Raw genomic sequence first — 17,934 nt, 5'->3', positions numbered from 1 at the left:
GATATTTTAGATACGTGAATGCAACATTTATTTATTTATTTATTTATTTATTTGGGTTTTTCGAGGCAGGGTTTCTCTGTAGCTTTGGAGCATGTTTTTTTTTTTTTGTTTGTTTGTTTGTTTTTTCGAGACAGGGTTTCTCTGTGGTTTTGGAGCCTGTCCTGGAACTAGCTCTTCTAGACCAGGCTGGTCTCGAACTCACATAGATCCGCCTGCCTCTGCCTCCCGAGTGCTGGGACTAAAGGCGTGCGCCACCACCGCCCGGCTGGAGCATGTTTTAGATACGTGAATGCAACATTTATTTATTTATTTGGGTTTTTCGAGGCAGGGTTTCTCTGTAGCTTTGGAGCATGTCCTGCAACTAGTTCTTGTACACCAGGCTGGCCTCAAACTCACAGAGATCTGCCTGCCTCTCTCTCCCAAGTGCTGGGATTAAAGGCGTGCGCCACCGCCGCCTGGTTGTGAATGCAGCTTTTAAAGAACTATGGGAAAAATAGCGGATGGGAGTCTTAAGCCCTGGTTATAAGGCAGAACTTAACCCATTTCTTGAAGATCAGCTAATTGTTTATTTTTTGTCAGTTTTCCTATTCAGCTTCTCAAGTGAGTAATTAATGTATTCTACCGGAGTTGTGAAGCCTTGCCACCGTTTACTCTATGGTGGTAAAAGTTAGAGTTGCATGGGTCCTGCGTCACAGTTGAAAGGCTGGAAACCAAAATGCAGTGCAGATGCTTGTCTCTGTTTCCTACAGTGCTGCATTGTTAACATTTGATTTGGAATTCCATCTCCCTCAACTTTTGCAGATACAAGATTCTATATGAAAAAAAATTTTAGTTGCTTCCTCTTCCCTGTAGCGTGCTCTTAGCTTTTCTCACCGTTATCCCTTTGTCATACATTCTTGATGGGCAAGAAGAAGCATATCAAACCAAAGGTGAACTTTATACACTGCCCATCAGCCAGTGGCGAACTAGGCCAGTAGAAGCCCACCTTCGGGGGGAAGGCAGTGGATTTGTTCCCATGCCTTCCATGACTTTTTGTTGCTGTTTGTTTCACTTTGGAGCCTAGGCTGCATTGCCTCTGAAGCCACTTGGTTGAGGTTGCCTTGAAGCTTACTATGCTCTTGCCTTAGCCTCCCAGGCGTTGAGACCACAGACTTGAGCCACCATTTCCACCTCTGTCACATTTTTTTAATGATAACCTGATAGTACCAAGATTTTTTTGTTGTTTTGGTTTTTTTTGAGACAGGGTTTCTATGTGTAACCCTGGCTATCCTGGAACTAGCTCTGTAGACCAGGCTGGCTTTGAACTCACAAAGATCCACCTGCTTCTGCATCCTGAGTGCTGGGCTTAAAGGTGCATGCCACCACCACCCGGCATGTTAGAAGATTTTTAACATACCATATGTTGAACACCCAAAATACTTTGTCAATACTTTGTCAAATATTTTCTGGTTGGGTACTTAATTTAAGGAATAGGAACACTTGAAATACGGGTCTGAAGAGATGGCTTCTAGTGGGTAAAGTGCTTCCCAAGCCAGCATGAGGACCTAAATTCAGATCCCCCAGCACCCATGTCAAAACCAGGCGTGTCTGTGTGCATCTCACCCCAGGGCTCACTCCAGAGCTCACTGGCTACCTGGTCTAGCAAAACAGTAATCTCGGGTTCAGAAAAGGTGGAGAATTGATTGAGAAAGACATTCTGATGTCAGCTTATGGCCTTCACACACACACACACACACACACTGCTACAGTACAGTTTTGAGGATGATGTTCTCTTGGCATTTTTTGAGATCCCGGTCTAGGCTTGCTGTAGGCGTTGTGACGCTACAAAGATAATGAATAATTACTTTTCATTCTAGTGGGAAGACAAGGAAATGCATTTAAGTGCTTTCCAACCTCAGAGAGCTCATTTGTTAAGTACATTTGTTTATGCACATTTACCCGTTCCTTTTTCCCAGCCGTGAGAAATTCTGTTTGGCATACAAGCAGGCATCAAGTCAGTGCTACTGGTAACAAACTTGGAAAGGGCTGTAATGAGACATCCTATGAGGAGATCTTTAGCTGTGTGTGAAGTCATGCTGCCCAGGGGTAGCGGAGGATCTGACTGTAGAACTTGCAGGGATCTGATTTAGAAGGTCTTTAGCAGTTGTGGCCTCATGACCTGTGCCACTGTCACTGGGGCTAAAGAACCTACCATTTGATTAACTATGAATTTATGTACATTAACTACAGATTTTTTTTTCTTTTTAACCATCAACTTGGGCTGGAGAGATGGTTCAGTGGTTAGGAGCATTGGCTGCTCTTCCAGAGGACCCTGGTTCAGTTCTCAGCACCCACATGGTGTTATGCCCGTGTGGCAAGACCACCACAGAGCCAGTTTTCAGTGCAAACACAAAGGGGTTTAATTGATTACAACCCCAAGCTTGGACCACTGTCCATCACTCCATGCAGCAGGTGGAGGAGAGTGGTCTTGAATATTTACAGGTTAGGGTTTATATAAGGGAAAACCACAAGTGGGTCACAGCCTGGTCAGAGGGTCTTGGGGTAGCTGACATTTAACCTGATTGGTTATGGTGAGGGGAAGTACAGAACTGAAGAGTAAAGCAGTTAAAAATACATGTTCATGGTTGAAGCATGTAGTTGGTAGCTGTCATTAGCCAAGTGGTTAGTGTCTGTCATCAATCTATCCTTATCAGTTATACCCAGGGTGGAGTTCAACTCCCGTTTTCAGGAACTTGGGGTCATGGAGAGGGCATAAGAGGGGTGATCTTAGTTTAGTTCAAATTTGACCCTCACAGTGGCAGCTCACAGCTGTCTGTAATTCCAGTTCCAGGCGATCCAACACCCAGACACACATACAGACAAAACACCGATGCACATGGGAAAAAAAATATTAAACCTTCTCTTAATGCAGCTTAGTAGTTTTGCTGAGGACTATGACCCTCAAATGGGTAACTCAAGCCACAGTTAGAGGTTGATGGCTTGAAAGGCAACTCTGTTGATGGAATTCTGTTCTTTTTTTCTTTTTGGTTTTTTGAGGCAGGGTTTCTCAGTGTTAATAGTCCTAGCTGTCCTGGAACTAGTTCTTGTAGACCAGGCTGGCCTTGAACTCACAGAGATCCACCTGCCTCAGCCTCCTGAGTACTGGGATTAAAGGTGTGTGTCACCACTCTTGAGCTGGAATTCTGTTCTTTTTTTATTGCATCAAAATACTGACAGCTGATTTTTACTTATTTACCAATCCCTTTCTGTACTACATTCTAATGTACTAATTGATATTTTTTTCCTCTAAAGAGAAGGGTAGTTGTCAACAATCTGAATGGTCACACCGCCCGAGTCAATTGCCTGGAGTGGATACGTAGACGGGATGGCTGTAAGTAGAAAGCCAAGAAGGCTGATCTCATGCTTTTTGATAAATTACAGTTAGTAATTTTTCTCATTGTTATCTCTTAATTTATCATTTCCTTGATTGATGTCAGTTTGGGGTGAACATTATAGAAAGTACTCTTAGCAAGCTTATGAAAAAAATGGTAACTGGTCTATCCAGTGACTAGGTAGCTGACTAGTCTTTTTACTTGATAGCAGTTGAAGCATGGATACACCTATGCCCATAACCTTTGGTTGGAAAACCTTTGAGCAGGGCATAGGTGGAGACTGACAGTTGACTTAGTCTGTTTCAGCTGAAGATGGACTGTTGCTTAGTTAAGACCTTGTATGCCTGTTGCACTTGATAGTATAGTCTGGAAAGTAAGGGGTGGTACTGGATCAGAGGACCCTTGGTGATCTCAAGATGTGTGAGGTCCATGTTTTCATAATACTAGGAAGTGTATTCATTTACAGCTGTCATGAGTGTGCTTTGTGGTTTTTCTATCAGCCACATGATGTGTGATGCTGTAATAGACTAAATAGAGAAGCAAATACGAAACGTCAGCTGTTTTCTAATATAGTCAGACATTAAAGAGCCTTGTAGACATATAAAATTGTGCTTCTGTTCTTTTTAAGTTTTTGTGGTTCTAATATTAGAATTCTTCAGCTTCCATGAAAATTTGCATTAACATATTTTGTATATCATTATAATTAAATTACTATTGCCAGTGTTTGTTGGTAGGGTTGGGTACATACCACAGTGCATGTGTAGAGTTGATTTTTCCACCTACCTTTTTGTGGGTTTGAGAATCAAACTCAGGTCTCTGGGTTTGTACAGCAGGTGCCTAAGATGTAATGAACCATCTTAACTGTGTCTTTGCTTGTTTGTTTTTTTAAGACTAGGTCTCACTGTGTCCTGGCTGGCCTAGAACTCACTATGTAGACCAGACTGGCCTCAAATCCACAGAGGTGCCCCTGCCTCTTCCTCTGGAGTGTTGGGGTTAAAGGCATGTGTTTCCAAGCCCAACATCATTGTAGTTCTTAAACTATTAAAAAAATACTTTTTAAAAATTTTAATACTGATATATATAGCTCACATTAAAAGCTTCTTAGGGGTTCTTCGAAATCTTTATTTTTTGGTTTTTTTTTTGAGATAGGGTTTCACTGTAGTTCTAGAGCCTGTTCTGGAACTAGCTCTTGTAGACCAGGCTGGCCTCGAACTCACAGAGATCCACGTGCCTCTGCCTCCCAAGTGCTGGGATTAAAGCCATGTGCTGTCACTATCGCCCAGCTGGTTCTTCAAATTCTTAAAGAATGTGAAGTGGGACAAAAATTTTGAAAATCACTGGAATGCAATGAATTATTTCTCTTCATTGTGAGACTCTGACTCCAGAGTTTCTAATGGACCTGTTGATTGCTGTAACTCTCACTCCAGTGAAATTCTCTTAGTTGTCCTTCTGTGCTGGCTGTGCTGTTGTCTAACACTCTGAGTTAAGTTTCTTTTCATTCTGCATTATAATCTAGGTGCAAGTGCAGAATGTTCTTGCGCTAGTGAGACTCTCCTGTGGTTTTGTGTGTAATATTTAAAAAAAAATAAACTTTGTACACCACTTATCTCAAGTAGTAGATCAGAGTAAGTTGTATATCAGTAAAAGCCATTATATAATACAAAGACTGGCTCTTCATGTATGTGCAGAAACACAGTTAGTTGTAAATATATTACTTGCCACCCCTTGACATCAGAGACCACAGGAATCACACCATAGGACTTTGTTGTGAAGCATGAATTTTGCTTTATTTAAAAGTAAGGTCACATGAAATGAATTACATGTGTTATCACTGTAATTAGTGCCCCTCTAGTAAGGTCTGTCACCATGTGATTTAGATTCCCTAAGAAGGTGATGAGAAAATAACTAGGGGAAGGAATGAGATGAATGCAAATATTTACCAAAACAACTTTTTCAGCCTCTTCCTCTGAATTGGTGTCTGGAGGATCCGACAATCGAGTGATTCACTGGGAATTAGAGAATAATAAGGTCAGTAGCTGTTTCTAACTCTAAGAAATGACTATATTTACTTTTCAAGTTTTAGCTCTTCTTTTTGTTTTCTGATTTATGAATGCCCTCGTTTTTTTCTCATCTATGAACTTACTTTATTTGCTTATCTGTAACCTATATACGTTATTGTTTTGTAAAATCTGAAGAAGAAACCCCAGCACTGAGAAGGTGGACACAAAGTCCCCAGCCAAGTAGGTGTTTGCATTTTATACCTACTGGGAAAGAAAAAATATATTTTCTGCCATTGAGTGTCACTGGATGTATCAAACATAATCTAGGTCAAGCCCCATGTCCAGAAGTAGCTGGCCAACACAAAACTGGTTCCATGTTTTTGTATTTTTGTTTTGTTGTTGTTGGGTTTTTTTTTCTTCATTTTGGCTTTAGTTAGTTAGTTAGTTAGTTTTTACATACTAATCCTAGTTCCCCCTCTCTCCTCTCCTTTCACTTCCCCCTTCCCCCCACCCCACCTCCCATTTGCTCCTCAGAGAGGTTAAGGCCTCTCCTGGGAATTTAACTAAGTCTGTTCCATCACCTCATTGAGACAGAACCGAGCCCCCACCCCCCAGGCTGAGCAAGGTATCTCTATAGAGAATGGGTTCCACAAAGTTGGCTCAGGCATTAGCATTAGATCCTGGTTCCACTGCCAGTGGCCCCATGTACTGTCCAAATCACTCTATTGTCCTGTATTCAGGGGTCCTAGTTTGGACCTATGCAAGTTCCCCAGTTGTCAGTCTGAAGTTAGTGATCTTCTGCTATGATCTTCCACTAGTTCGGGTCAGCTGATGCTGTGGGTTTCCACATCATATCATGGTCTTGACTCCTTTCTTTGTTCATATTATCGCTCGTCCCTTTCTTCACCTGGAGCTTGGCCCAGATGTTAGTTGTGAATCTCTCCATCTGCTTTCATCTGTTTCTGGAAGAGAATTCTAGCTTTTTTGGGGTTGTGGACTGTAGGCTGGTTATTCTTTACTTTATGTCTGGTATCCACTTATGAGTGAATATGTGCTATATTTGTCTCCGGTTCCATCCATTTGCCTGCAAATTTAAAGATGTCTTTTTTTTTTAAACTGCTGAGTAGTACTCCATTGTGTAAATGTACCATGTTTTCTTTATCCGTTCTTCAGTTGAGGGGCATCTAGGTTGTTTCCAGGTTCTGGCTATTACGAATAATGCTGCTATGTACATAGTTGAGCAAATGTTCTTGGGGTGTGATTGTGCTCCTTTTGGGTATAAACCCAAAAGTTATGGTATTGCTGGGTCTTAAGGTAGATTGATTTCTAATTTTCTGAGAAATCGCCATACTGATTTCCACAATGGCCGTACAGTTGTACTTCCCACCAGCAATGGAGGAGTGTTCCCCTTACCCGATAACCTCTCCAGCATAAACTGTCATTGTTGTTTTGTTTTTTATCTTAACCATTCTGATTGGTGTGAGATGGTATCTCGGAGTTGTTTTGATTTGCATTTCCCTGATGACTAAATGTCTTTTGGCCATTTGAGAGTCTTCTGTTGAGTATTCTCTTTTAGATCTGTACTCCATTTTAGAATTTGATTACTTGATAGTTTGATGTCTAGTTTCTTGTGTTCTTTGTATATTTTGGAGATCAGCCCTCTGTCAGATGTGGGGTTCTGAAGGCAGCTGTTTTGTCTTGTTGACTGTGTTCTTTACAAAAACTTGTTAGTTTCAGGAGGTCCCATTTATTAATTGTTGCTCTCAGTGTCTTTGCCAGTTGGGTTATATTTAGGAAATGGTCTCCTGTGAGAGTGCATTCAAGTGTACATCCCACTTTCTTTTCTATGAGGTTTAGTGTGGATATATTTATGTTGAGGTCTTTGATCCATTTGGACTTGAGTTTTGTGTATGGTGATAGATGTGGATCTATTTGCATTCTTCTGCATGTCAACTTCCAGTTACACCAACACCATTTGTTGAAGATGCTTTCTCTTTTCCATTTTATATTTTTAGCTTCTTTGTCAAAAATCAGGTGTTCATAGGTGTGTGGATTAATGTCAGGATCTTCGATTTGATTTCTTTGGTCCTTCTGTCTGTTTTTATGCCATTACCAATCTGTTTTCATCACTGTAGCTCAGTAATAGAGCTTGATGACGGGGGTGGTGATGCCTCTAGAAGTTCCTTTATTGTACAGGGTTGCTCTGGCTATCCTGGCTTTTTGTTTCTCCATATGAAATTTAGTATTGTTCTTTTAAGATCTGTGAAGAATTGTGCTGGGGTTTTGATGGGGATTGCATTGAGTCTGTAGATTGCCATTTTTACTGTTTTAATACTGCCTATCCATCAGCATGGGAGATAATCTTCAATTTCGTTCTGCAAAGACTTAAAGTTCTTGTCATACAGGTCTTTCACTTGTTTGGTTATAGTTACCCCAAGATATTTTATGTTGTTTGTGTCTATTGTGAAGGGTGAGGTTTCTCTGGTTTCTTTCTCAGCTTGCTTATCATCTGTATATAGAAGTGCTACTCATTTTTTTGAGTTAAACTTGTATCCTGCCACATCACTGAAGAATTTTTGGGGTCACTTATGTTTACTATCATATTATCAGCAAATAGGGAAAGTTTGATTTCTTCCTTTCTGGTTTGTATCCCCTTGATCTACTTTTGTTGTCTTAATTGCTCTAGCAAAGACTTTGAGTGCTATACTAATAGAATAGATATGGAGAGAATGGACAGCCTTCTTGTTTCTGATTTTAGGGGGATCGCTTTGAATTTCTCTTCATTTAGTTTGATGATGGTTGTTGGCTTGCTGTATTATTATTATTATTATTTTTATTATGTTTAGGAATGTTCCTTGTATCCTTGATCTCTCCAAGACCTTTATCATGAAGGGGTGTTATATTTTGTCGAAGACTTTCTGCATCTAATGAGATGATCATATGTTTTTTTTTCCCAGCTTGTTTATATGGTGGATTATGTTGACAGATTTTTGTATGTTGAACCATTCCTGCATCTCTGGGATGAAGCCTACTTGATCGTGGGGGATGACGTTTCTGATGTGTTCTTGGATTCAGTTTGCCAGTATTTTATTGAGTATTTTGGCATCAATGTTCCTGAGGGAGATTGGTTTGTAATTCTCTTTCTTAGTTGCATATTTGTGTGATTTGGGTATTGGGGTAATTGTAGCCTTATAAAAAGGGTTTGACAGTGTTCCTTCTTCTGTTGTTTGGTACAATTTGAAGAGTATTGGTATTAGCTCTTTGAAATTCTGGTACAATTCTGCACTGAAGCTATCTGGTCCTGGGCTTATTTTCGTTGGGAGGTTTTTGATGACTTTCTAATTCCTTATGGGTTATAGATCTATTTAATTTGTTTATCTTTTAATTTATTTAATTTTGGTATGTGGTACTTATCCAGAAAGTTGTCCATTTCATTAAATTTTTCAATTTTGTAGAGTACGGGTTTTTGAAGTATGACCTTATGATTCTCTGAATTTCCTCAGTGTCTGTTGTTACGTTCCCCTTTTCATTCCTTATTTTGTTAATTTGGATATTTTCTCTCTGCCTTTTGGTCAGTTTGGATAAAGGTTTGTCAATCTTGTTGATTTTCTCAAAGACCTAACCCCTTGTTTTACTGATTCTTTGTATTGTTTTCTTTGTTTCTGTTTTATTGATTCCATCCCTCAATTTATTATTTCATGCTGTCTACTCCTTCTGGGTGAGTTTGCTTCTTTTTGTTCTAGATCTTTCAGGTGATCTGTTAATTCACTAGCATGGGGTTTTTCCAGCTTCTTTATGTAGGCATCTAGTGCTGTGAACTTTCCTCTTAGGACTGCTGTCATTGTGTCCCATAAGTTTGGGTATGTTGTGTGGTCATTTTCATCGAATTTTAGGGAGTCCTTATTGTCTTTATTTCTTCCTTCACCCATTGGTGATTCAGTTGGGCATTGTTCAATTTCCATTGTGTTTGTGAACTTTCTGAAATTAGCGTTGTTGAATTCTACCTGTAAACCATGGTGATCCAATAAGATACAGGTAGTTACTCCCATTTCTTTTGTATCTACTGAGGTTTGCTTTTTTACCAAGTATGTGATCAATTTCTGAGAAGGTTCCATGAGGTGCTGAGAAGATGGTATATTCTTTCATGTTTCGGTGGAATGTTCTATAGATGTCAGTTAAGTCTATATGAGTCATAACATCTGTTAGTTCCCTTATTTCTCTGTTAAGTTTCTGTCTGGCAGACCGGTCCAATGGTGAGAGTGGGGTGGAAGTCTCCCATTATTAGTGTGGGGGGCTTAATGTGAGATTTAAGCTTTAGTAATGTTTCTTTTACAAATGTGGGTTCCCTTGTATTTGGGGCATAGATGTTCAGAATTGAGATTTCCTCTTGATGGATTTTTCTTCCTGTGACTAATATGAAATGTCCTTCTTTGTCTTTTTTGATCAATTTTAGTTTGATGTCTATTTTGTTAGATATTAGGATAGCTACACCCGCTTCTTTTTTAGATCCACTTGATTGGGAAATTTTTTCCCAACCCTTTATTCTGAGGTAATGCCTTTGAGGTCAAGGTGTGTTTTTTGTATACAGCAGAGAATGGATTCTATTTTAGTATCCAATCTGTTAACCTGTGTCATTTTATAGACGAATTGAGTCCATTGATACTAATGAACACTAATGACCAGTGATTGCAAGTTCCTGTTATTTTTGTTTTTGGTGTGTGTTTCCCTTTTGGGGATTTGCTGCTGCGAGACTGCCTACTGTGTTTTAGTACATGTAACTTGGACTGGAGTTTTCCTTCTAGTACTTTCTTTTTTTTTTTTTTTTTTTTTTTTTTTTTTTGGTTTTTTGAGACAGGGTTTCTCTGGTTTTAGAGCCTGTCCTGGAACTAGCTCTTGTAGACCAGGCTGGTCTCGAACTCACAGAGATCCGCCTTCCTCTGCCTCCCGAGAGCTGGGATTAAAGGCGTGCGCCACCACCGCCCGGCTTCCAGAACTTGCTCTGTAGAAGGCTGGCCTCAAACTCACAGAGATACGCCTGTCTCTGTCTCTCAAGTGCTGGGATTAAAGGCGTGGGCCACCACTTCTCAGCTATCCCTATTATTCTTAGGTTTGGTCTTTTCATAGAGTCCCATATTTCTTGGGTATTTTTTGTTAAGCTTTTGTTGTATTTAACATTTTCTTTGACCCGTGAATATATTTCCTCTATTGTATCTTCAGCAGTGCCTTAGATCCTCTCTTCCATCTCTTGTATTCTGTTGTTTATGTTTACATTTGTGGTTCCTGATGATTTCCTTTCCAGAATTCCCTCAGTTTCAGTTTGTGTTTTCTTTATTGTCTGTATTTCAGTTTTCAAGTCTTGAGTTATTTCTTTTATTCATTTAACTGCTTTTTCTTGGTTTTCTCTAAGGGATTTGTTGATTACTTCCAATTTTTTGTTTGTCTTTTCCTCCACTTTTTTAAGGGGATTTTTTGTTTCCTCTTTAACCACCTCAATCATTTTCATAAAGTTGGTTTTAAGGTCATTTTCTTCTTCATCTGCATTGGGGTGTTCAGATCTTGCTGTTGTAGAGCCACTAGTTTCTGGTGGTATCGTATTGCTCTTTATGTTGTTGAGTGTATTCTTACCTTGTTATCTACCACCAGTTCCTCTAGTCAGTATTGGTGGAGCCTGTACTTCACAGGGTCCCTCTTCCTCTAATTGGTATAGTTGGGGGTTTGTGACTCCATTGGGCGCTCCTTCAGGTGCAGGCAGAGCAGAGCCTACAGTGATCTCTCCTCTAGGTTCATGTGGACTCAAGGCCCACTCCTTGAGGTCGAGGCCGTGCACATGTCACATGTCTGGTCTGGTTGCTTGCTTCTCCCAGGCAGGTCGGTTGCTTGGGCTTCTGCATGATTCCATGTGGATTAGTCACTCGGGCTTCCTCTCATTTTTTTTTCTTTTTTTTTTTTTACAGTTTTGAGGGTTTTTTTTTGTTTGTTTTGCTTTACAGTTTTGGTTTGCACAAATGAGAACATGAAGTTGGATGGGTAGGGGGAAAGAATCTTGAGTTGGATGGGGAGAGAGAGAATATGAAGAAAAAAGAAAATAACTGGGTATGATCGAATTGTTATATAGGAAAGTAAATGGTGGCATATGCTACAAACTGAATATTTGAAGTAAATTGGATCTACTGTAAGATAAATTTCCAAAAGAACATTAGGAAAAAACTATCTGAAGCCCAAATACTTTATCTTTTTTTTAGGTCAACTATGTAGCTCTCTTAACTAGTGTTTATTGCTGTGACCACAGCAACTCTTATAAAGGAAAGCATTTAATTGGGGCTTCTTACAGTTTCAGAGGTTTGTCCATTATCTTCATGGCAGGGAGTGTGGTGCTGGAGAAGGAGCAGTAAGAGAGAAACACTGGGCCTGATTTGAGCAAAGCCCACCCTTACTGACATTTCCTCCAACAAAGCCACATCCTTTAATCTGTGTCAAGTAGTGCCACTTCTTAATGACCAAACTTTGGGGGCCATTCCTGTTCAAACCATCACAGTAGCCAAGGTTATATATATGCTTTTTTAATAAAAAGATATTTCTGAGACATGGGCTGCAGAGATGCAGTGGGTAAAATGCTTGCTACACAGGCTGGAGGACCTGAGTTTCAGTCTCAAGAACCCACATAGTGGCTGGGCGTGGTAGCATTCACCTGGAATCACAAAGCTTCTATTGTGGAGTGAAGATGGAAACAGGAGAGCGCCCAGAAGCTCTGGGACAGCTAGCCTGTGCTATATCATGGCAGACAACTAAGGGAGACCCAGGCTCAAATCAGGTGGAAGATGAGGACTAAGTTTGTCCTTCAGCCCCACATGCTGCCATACATTTACACAAACATACGTAATGTGCATATGCATACACATTACCTGAGACAGTGTCACTGTATGTCCTAATCTGGCTTAAAGGCATGATCCCCTGGAAGGCTGGAATCACAGGTGTCATACTGAGTTGTTTATCTTCTGCATGTCAGGGCCCTGTATCCTTACTCTAATTTCTGTCTCCATGTTCTTGTGCTGTCATTCAGACTGATCTTATGTGAGCTGTTCTGCTTTGGATAATGACAGACATTTTGGTTTATTAAATGGGCAGCTACTGCCAGGTGAATAGAGATCTCAAATTGTAAGCGATATTCCCCACAGTGTGTGATGTTCATGGGCCTCTTGAATGGACAGTTGAGTTGTTTCTAGTTTTGGGCAAAGATTAAGAAAAGTAAAGCTAGTTATTGTGCTGGTTTTGAACATTACCCTACAGAAGTAGATAAGTCAGGGCCCTCTTGGTCATGAGTCAAGGACATTATCTTGAAAGCTTAGTGGGCTTGAATAATGAAAAGTCAAAGTGCTCCATACCCAGGTGTGTGAACTTACTGTACCTCCACAGCAAACAGATGGCCTTTGAGTTGTAAGGTGGAAGGTGATTGTCTTGAGAAAAATTTAAAGGGTGAGGATTCAAAGTAAGAAAAATAGTACACAAACGAGCCTGCCATTCCCATTTAAAATCTTAGCATCCCGTTGAATTCAGAGGAGACAGTTTAGGAAATGTTACTAGATAGTACATATGTACAAAAATAGTGGAGAATAAGGGAAGATCGTATTTGAGTACTAGCTTTAGGAATTCATTCTTAGGCTGATTTTATGGTGTAGGCCTGTACTGTCAGCACTCAACAGGCTGAGGCAGAAGTATGAATTTAAGGTCAGTATAGGCTATACAGCAAAACACTATCTCAAAGTTTTTGTTGTTGTGTTTGGGCTGGGATACAGATCCGTAGCAGAGCACCTGCCTAGTGTGGATGAGGTCCTTAGCTTTCAGGGGAGGGGTTCTTATTCAGCAAACATTTGAAAGTCAGTTGGCTAAGGAAAGCAGTATGTCAAGGGTAATGTGATAGCACTGCTAACTCAGCATAGGGAAAACAGGAAGAAAAGGAGAGTGTGTGTAAGAAAATGCTTTTGGCATTGATAGGTTAGTTAAAATAGATTGGGGATACAATGGAGAGGGAAAGGAGTAAATGAAAATTGGATTCTTTCTTAGGGCCCTAGGAAAAAGGTGCTTCTGCAGAAAAAAGAAATGGGTAAGATATAGAACCATGTCATGTGAGCTACTGGCTGCTACAGGAATTAGAGGGCCATGTGGAGAAGGGATTTTGGAACCACCTGCATTTGAATGAACAGAATGACACCCCTACTGGGCCCAGTCTTAGCAGAAGATTCCAGGGAGGCTAAATGAGCTCAGGATGTGTGACTTGGTGGAGCAGAAACATCAGTCAACAAATGGCGACCACGTGGACAGCTGCATCCACATAAAGCCTGAGAGCTTGGGAAGTAATTCTAGACAGAAAAGAATAGAGTTAAACACGGCTTATTAATAGCAGCATTTTCTCAGGTGGGCTCTGTTTGCTAGAGGCAAGTGTGTCTCATTTAAGAGAAGCTTCCTGACTCAACTTTAGCTGCAAAAATTTCGCAGCCCTTTTAAGAGTTTCTGCCACAAAACACTTAAATGATGTTTCTGAATAGCCTACAGCATTCTTCTTGGTGGTGGCATGGACCTTGAAACGCCATAGAAGTGTGGAAATAAACATAGCTTCAACCAGTACCTTTGCCATAAAGCTAGACTCTCAGAAAGCTAAAAAATGGGTTGGATCCAGCCGTCAAAGTCATGACTTTAATCCTAGCCATATTGCTTAGCAAATTAAAGACTCATGTGGTCAGAAAAAGAGAGATGTATAGTAAAGATAATTCAGATGAAGAAAACCTCTAAGTGATTTACAGTGTGTTTAAAAATATGTGTAAGTTTGGGAGAGAAAAGAAAAAGGATAAAGTCCTTAAAAAAGAAAAAACGAGAGTGGTTGGGTGTAGTGGCGCATACCTTTAATCCCAACAGTTGGGAGGCAGGGGTCTACAAAGGGAGTTCCAGGACAGGCTCCAAAGCTACAGAGAAACCCTGTCTCGAAACAACAACAACAAAGAAAAAATTTCTTTAGGACCCCATAAGATTATCAACATCCCCAATCAGCAGGAAGTAGCCTAGAAAACTACGCCCACATTCCCAAAAAATAGATTATGAATGTTTGCCTTTGTTTAGAATGTTGGTTACAAGTTGTTACTGATAATGATCAGGAAGAATGCTAAACAAGGGAGATTTGATTTAGAGTTCTTGTTTTGAAAACAAAAGGGGGGGCAAGTGCTGTGGGACAATGTTCTGTACCCTGTCAATTGTATTTTAATAAAATGCTGATTGGCCAGTAGCCAGACAGGAAGTATAGGTGGGGCAAGGAGAACAGGGGAATTCTGGGAAGAGTAAAGTTTCAGACTACAGTCATCATCTAGACACAGAGGAAGCAACCTGTGACTTCCTCACCAAAAAAGGTACCAAGCCACATAGCTAACACAGACTAGAATTATGGGTTCAGATGTAAGATATAAGAGTTAATAAGAAGCGGGGCGGTGGTGGCGCACGCCTTTAATCCCAGCACTTGGGAGGCAGAGGCAGGCGGATCTCTGTGAGTTCGAGGCCAGCCTGGTATATAAGAGCTAGTTCCAGAACAGGAACCAAAAAGCTATGGAGAAACCCTGTCTCGAAAATCCAAAAAAAAAAAAAAAAAAAAAAAGAGAGAGAGAGAGAGAGTTAATAAGAAGCCTGAGCTAATAAGCCAATCAGTTTATAGTTAATGTAGACTTCTGTGTTTTTTGGGGACTGAATGACTGTGGGACCAGGCGGGACAGAAACCTCAATCAGCAAGCTCTAATTTTTGAGACCTGAAGTGAGAGACTTGCCAGATTCTTCCTCAGTGCCTCCCTAAGTTCCTAGTGGCAGGACAGTCAAACTGAGGGGAGAATGAGGCCAGTCTGAGGCGGAGTATGAAAGAAGGATGAAAGGAATGGGGATTCAGGAGGAAAGGCTGAGCATCTTAGGGATTGGGTACCCATCCTTGTGTTTCTGTGTGCAGTGCACCTGGACTGCTGTCCAAAGAAAGAGCCTCTAAGATGGCGTAGCTGAGAATGCCCTCTTGTCTCCGCCTCCCAAGTGCTGGGATTACAGATATACAGCCATCATGTTCTATCTACAGCCTCACCTTCCTTCTTCGAGACAGTTTCATTGATAGTCCAGGCTGTTCTCACACTCACAGTGATCCTCTGGATCAGCTCCTGCATTCCAGGATTACAGGCATGAGCTGCCATGCCCAGCTGTATAATTCTTCTGTTCTTATAACACGTGTGTCATTCTTCCTGATTCAGGTTTTAAAAGCATTCCGTCTCCAAGGCCATGAAGGACCTGTTTATTCCGTGCACGCTGTTTACGTGAGTGAGCCACCTGATGTGGTGCATTCTCTGATAGCTTCTGCAGCTGCAGATTCCACAGTTCGACTGTGGTCTAAAAAGGGCTCAGAAGGTAGGTTTGGAGGCTTTGTAATCTAGGTAAAAGAAGTAGAAGCTGTGAAAGACTAACAGCTTACAAGAGCACTTGTAAGTGCCAACATTTCAAGCAACTTTGAAGTGTTACTCTAATATGAATGTTTCTTTTCTGATTTTTCAAAAATATCCCTTAACAAAACTATTTGCCTAAGTAAATTCCAACTAAGCCTTTTTAAATGAGCTATTTCTTTTTTCTCTGATCTTGTTGAAATTCAACATTTAATTAGTCAAAGTCACCGAGACCTGGGGTTGACTTCTCCATCTCTTTGCTGACACCCTAGACTAGTGATGCCACGCAGCTTCTTTAGGTCGATAAGCTCAGGGGCGATTGTTCATGGTGAGTTTTTGTTTTTTAGTAAAATACCTTCAGACCTTGACCTTCGGGGATTCAACTATTCTGACTGTCTCCCTTTCTCTTTTGCCTGGAACTACTGGTGAGTATCCTCCCATTTATTAAAAGAACAGCATAAGAAATGTTTGGGACCTTGATTTTGCAATTTTCTGCCAGTTCTTCTGTCTGCCTCTCATCTTGCCGAGGAAGTGCTGGGATTACAGATGCACAACACCACACTGGCTTTTTTTATGTGGGTCCTAGGGATTGAAGCCTTCTCCTCAGTCTCCTTCTTGCTCTTCACTTGCACTGTCTTTCACTCTCCTTCTGTCACAGTGCTCAGATTGGGCGCACTGTCTCAGTAATTGCCATAACCGCTGATTAGAACTGTGTAGAGTGTCCCTTTATTCCTGGGGACAGGTTGGACCCTTTCAGCTGATTTGTGTGATGGTGTGGGGAGCAGAAGTTAGTTTCTTCACCCAGTGATCATAGCTGCAGTACTCACAGCCATGCCTGTTTTCCTTCCCAGTCCCGGTGTTGTCGTGTGGTGCTGATGACTGCAAAGTTCACATAGCTGTTCAACGGGATGGCCAGGTAACTAATGTTTTTTATTAAGAAACTAGAATGTGTTTTGCTTAGCAATGCATCTTAATGTAGAAATTTTAAAATAGTTGCAAAATTCCAGCTGTTCAGTGTTTTCAGTGCTGTTCTATCTTGTGAACGTTTAAACTGCTTGAAGATAGTGACTAGGCCAACTAGTCACTGAGATATCACATACCTCACTGACCCTCTTCTTCCTAGTTTCAGAAAGTGCTTTCTCTCATTGGACATGATGACTGGATAAGAGGAGCAGAGTGGGCAACCTTTGGTCAGTATGAGATTTTACTAGAAGTGTGCATGGCAGGAACAGATTTGTTTTCTTTGTGTTACATTGTCTACTGTCCCAGTCAGAAAAGAGACTTAAGTTCCTAAGCATGCATCTGGAGATTAGAAGACAGCACTGGGGAGCAGGAACGGGGTTTCCTTTCAGGACCCAAGATCACACTCACTGAGGCTCGGTGGCAGGTATCATTGCCCACTGAGCCATCATCTCTCTGGCTCAGAAAAGGGGATTCTTAACTCTTGTTAGCTATTGATTGGGTGGTGAAGAATGGAGTAAACTGATATTTACAAGATGACAGTACTTGTCTTAATTGTATGTAGATGTTCTTGAAGAATTCTTTCTAGAACTTTGTGGCCTAGCTATAGAGAACCACCTGTTGTTATATACGTATTTATTAACATTGTGTATATATTTTTGCCAATGCCATTAAGAATGAATTCCAGCCAAATAAATGAAGGATAAGGAAGCAAAGTCTAATATTTTTGGATCTAGAAATATACACATCATAGATGAAAAAGTCTTATACCTAAATTTACTACATAACACTGTTTTAAAAAGTAATGTATTTTCTAAATAGGTAGTGACCTTTTCCTAGCGAGCTGTTCACAGGATTGCATGATAAGAATATGGAGACTGTATAGGAAACCACCGCTTTTGAAAAATGAAGGAAACTTAAGAACTGTGAGAATGAAGGAAAGTACTTTCACTGTACGACATGGAGGTGGGTAACAGTGACGTGTTTGTTGTGACATACTCAGCTCTGCTAGCTGTTTTATTTGTCTGGGTCTCCACACATCTGTGTGAAGGTTAGTCTTTTATTTTTATGTGAGATCTATTATTTTTCATGTTTGAAACCCTTTTATAAACTGTGTTAGTCAGGTCTTTTTAACTGTTGAGCGTTATACCT

At 40.6% G+C, this 17,934-nt stretch overlaps 1 protein-coding gene across 1 annotated transcript in view; it reads left to right on the top strand.

Moving 5' to 3' along the window:
• Elp2 (elongator acetyltransferase complex subunit 2) overlaps positions 1-17,934 on the top strand; it is a 40,370-nt gene that overhangs the window by 666 nt on the left and 21,770 nt on the right. The window contains exons 2-8 of the mRNA XM_075969159.1: positions 3,292-3,370; positions 5,329-5,399; positions 15,637-15,790; positions 16,170-16,247; positions 16,674-16,738; positions 16,946-17,012; positions 17,605-17,748. Coding sequence (XP_075825274.1) covers positions 3,292-3,370; positions 5,329-5,399; positions 15,637-15,790; positions 16,170-16,247; positions 16,674-16,738; positions 16,946-17,012; positions 17,605-17,748 — 658 coding nt within the window. The remainder of the gene's footprint in view (positions 1-3,291; positions 3,371-5,328; positions 5,400-15,636; positions 15,791-16,169; positions 16,248-16,673; positions 16,739-16,945; positions 17,013-17,604; positions 17,749-17,934) is intronic.

The sequence above is a fragment of the Microtus pennsylvanicus genome, chromosome 4 (genome assembly GCF_037038515.1).
Source record: "Microtus pennsylvanicus isolate mMicPen1 chromosome 4, mMicPen1.hap1, whole genome shotgun sequence".
Classification (NCBI taxonomy): Eukaryota; Metazoa; Chordata; class Mammalia; order Rodentia; family Cricetidae; genus Microtus; species Microtus pennsylvanicus.
Note: the sequence above shows the minus strand (reverse complement) of the source record. Positions and strands in the feature narration are given on the sequence as shown.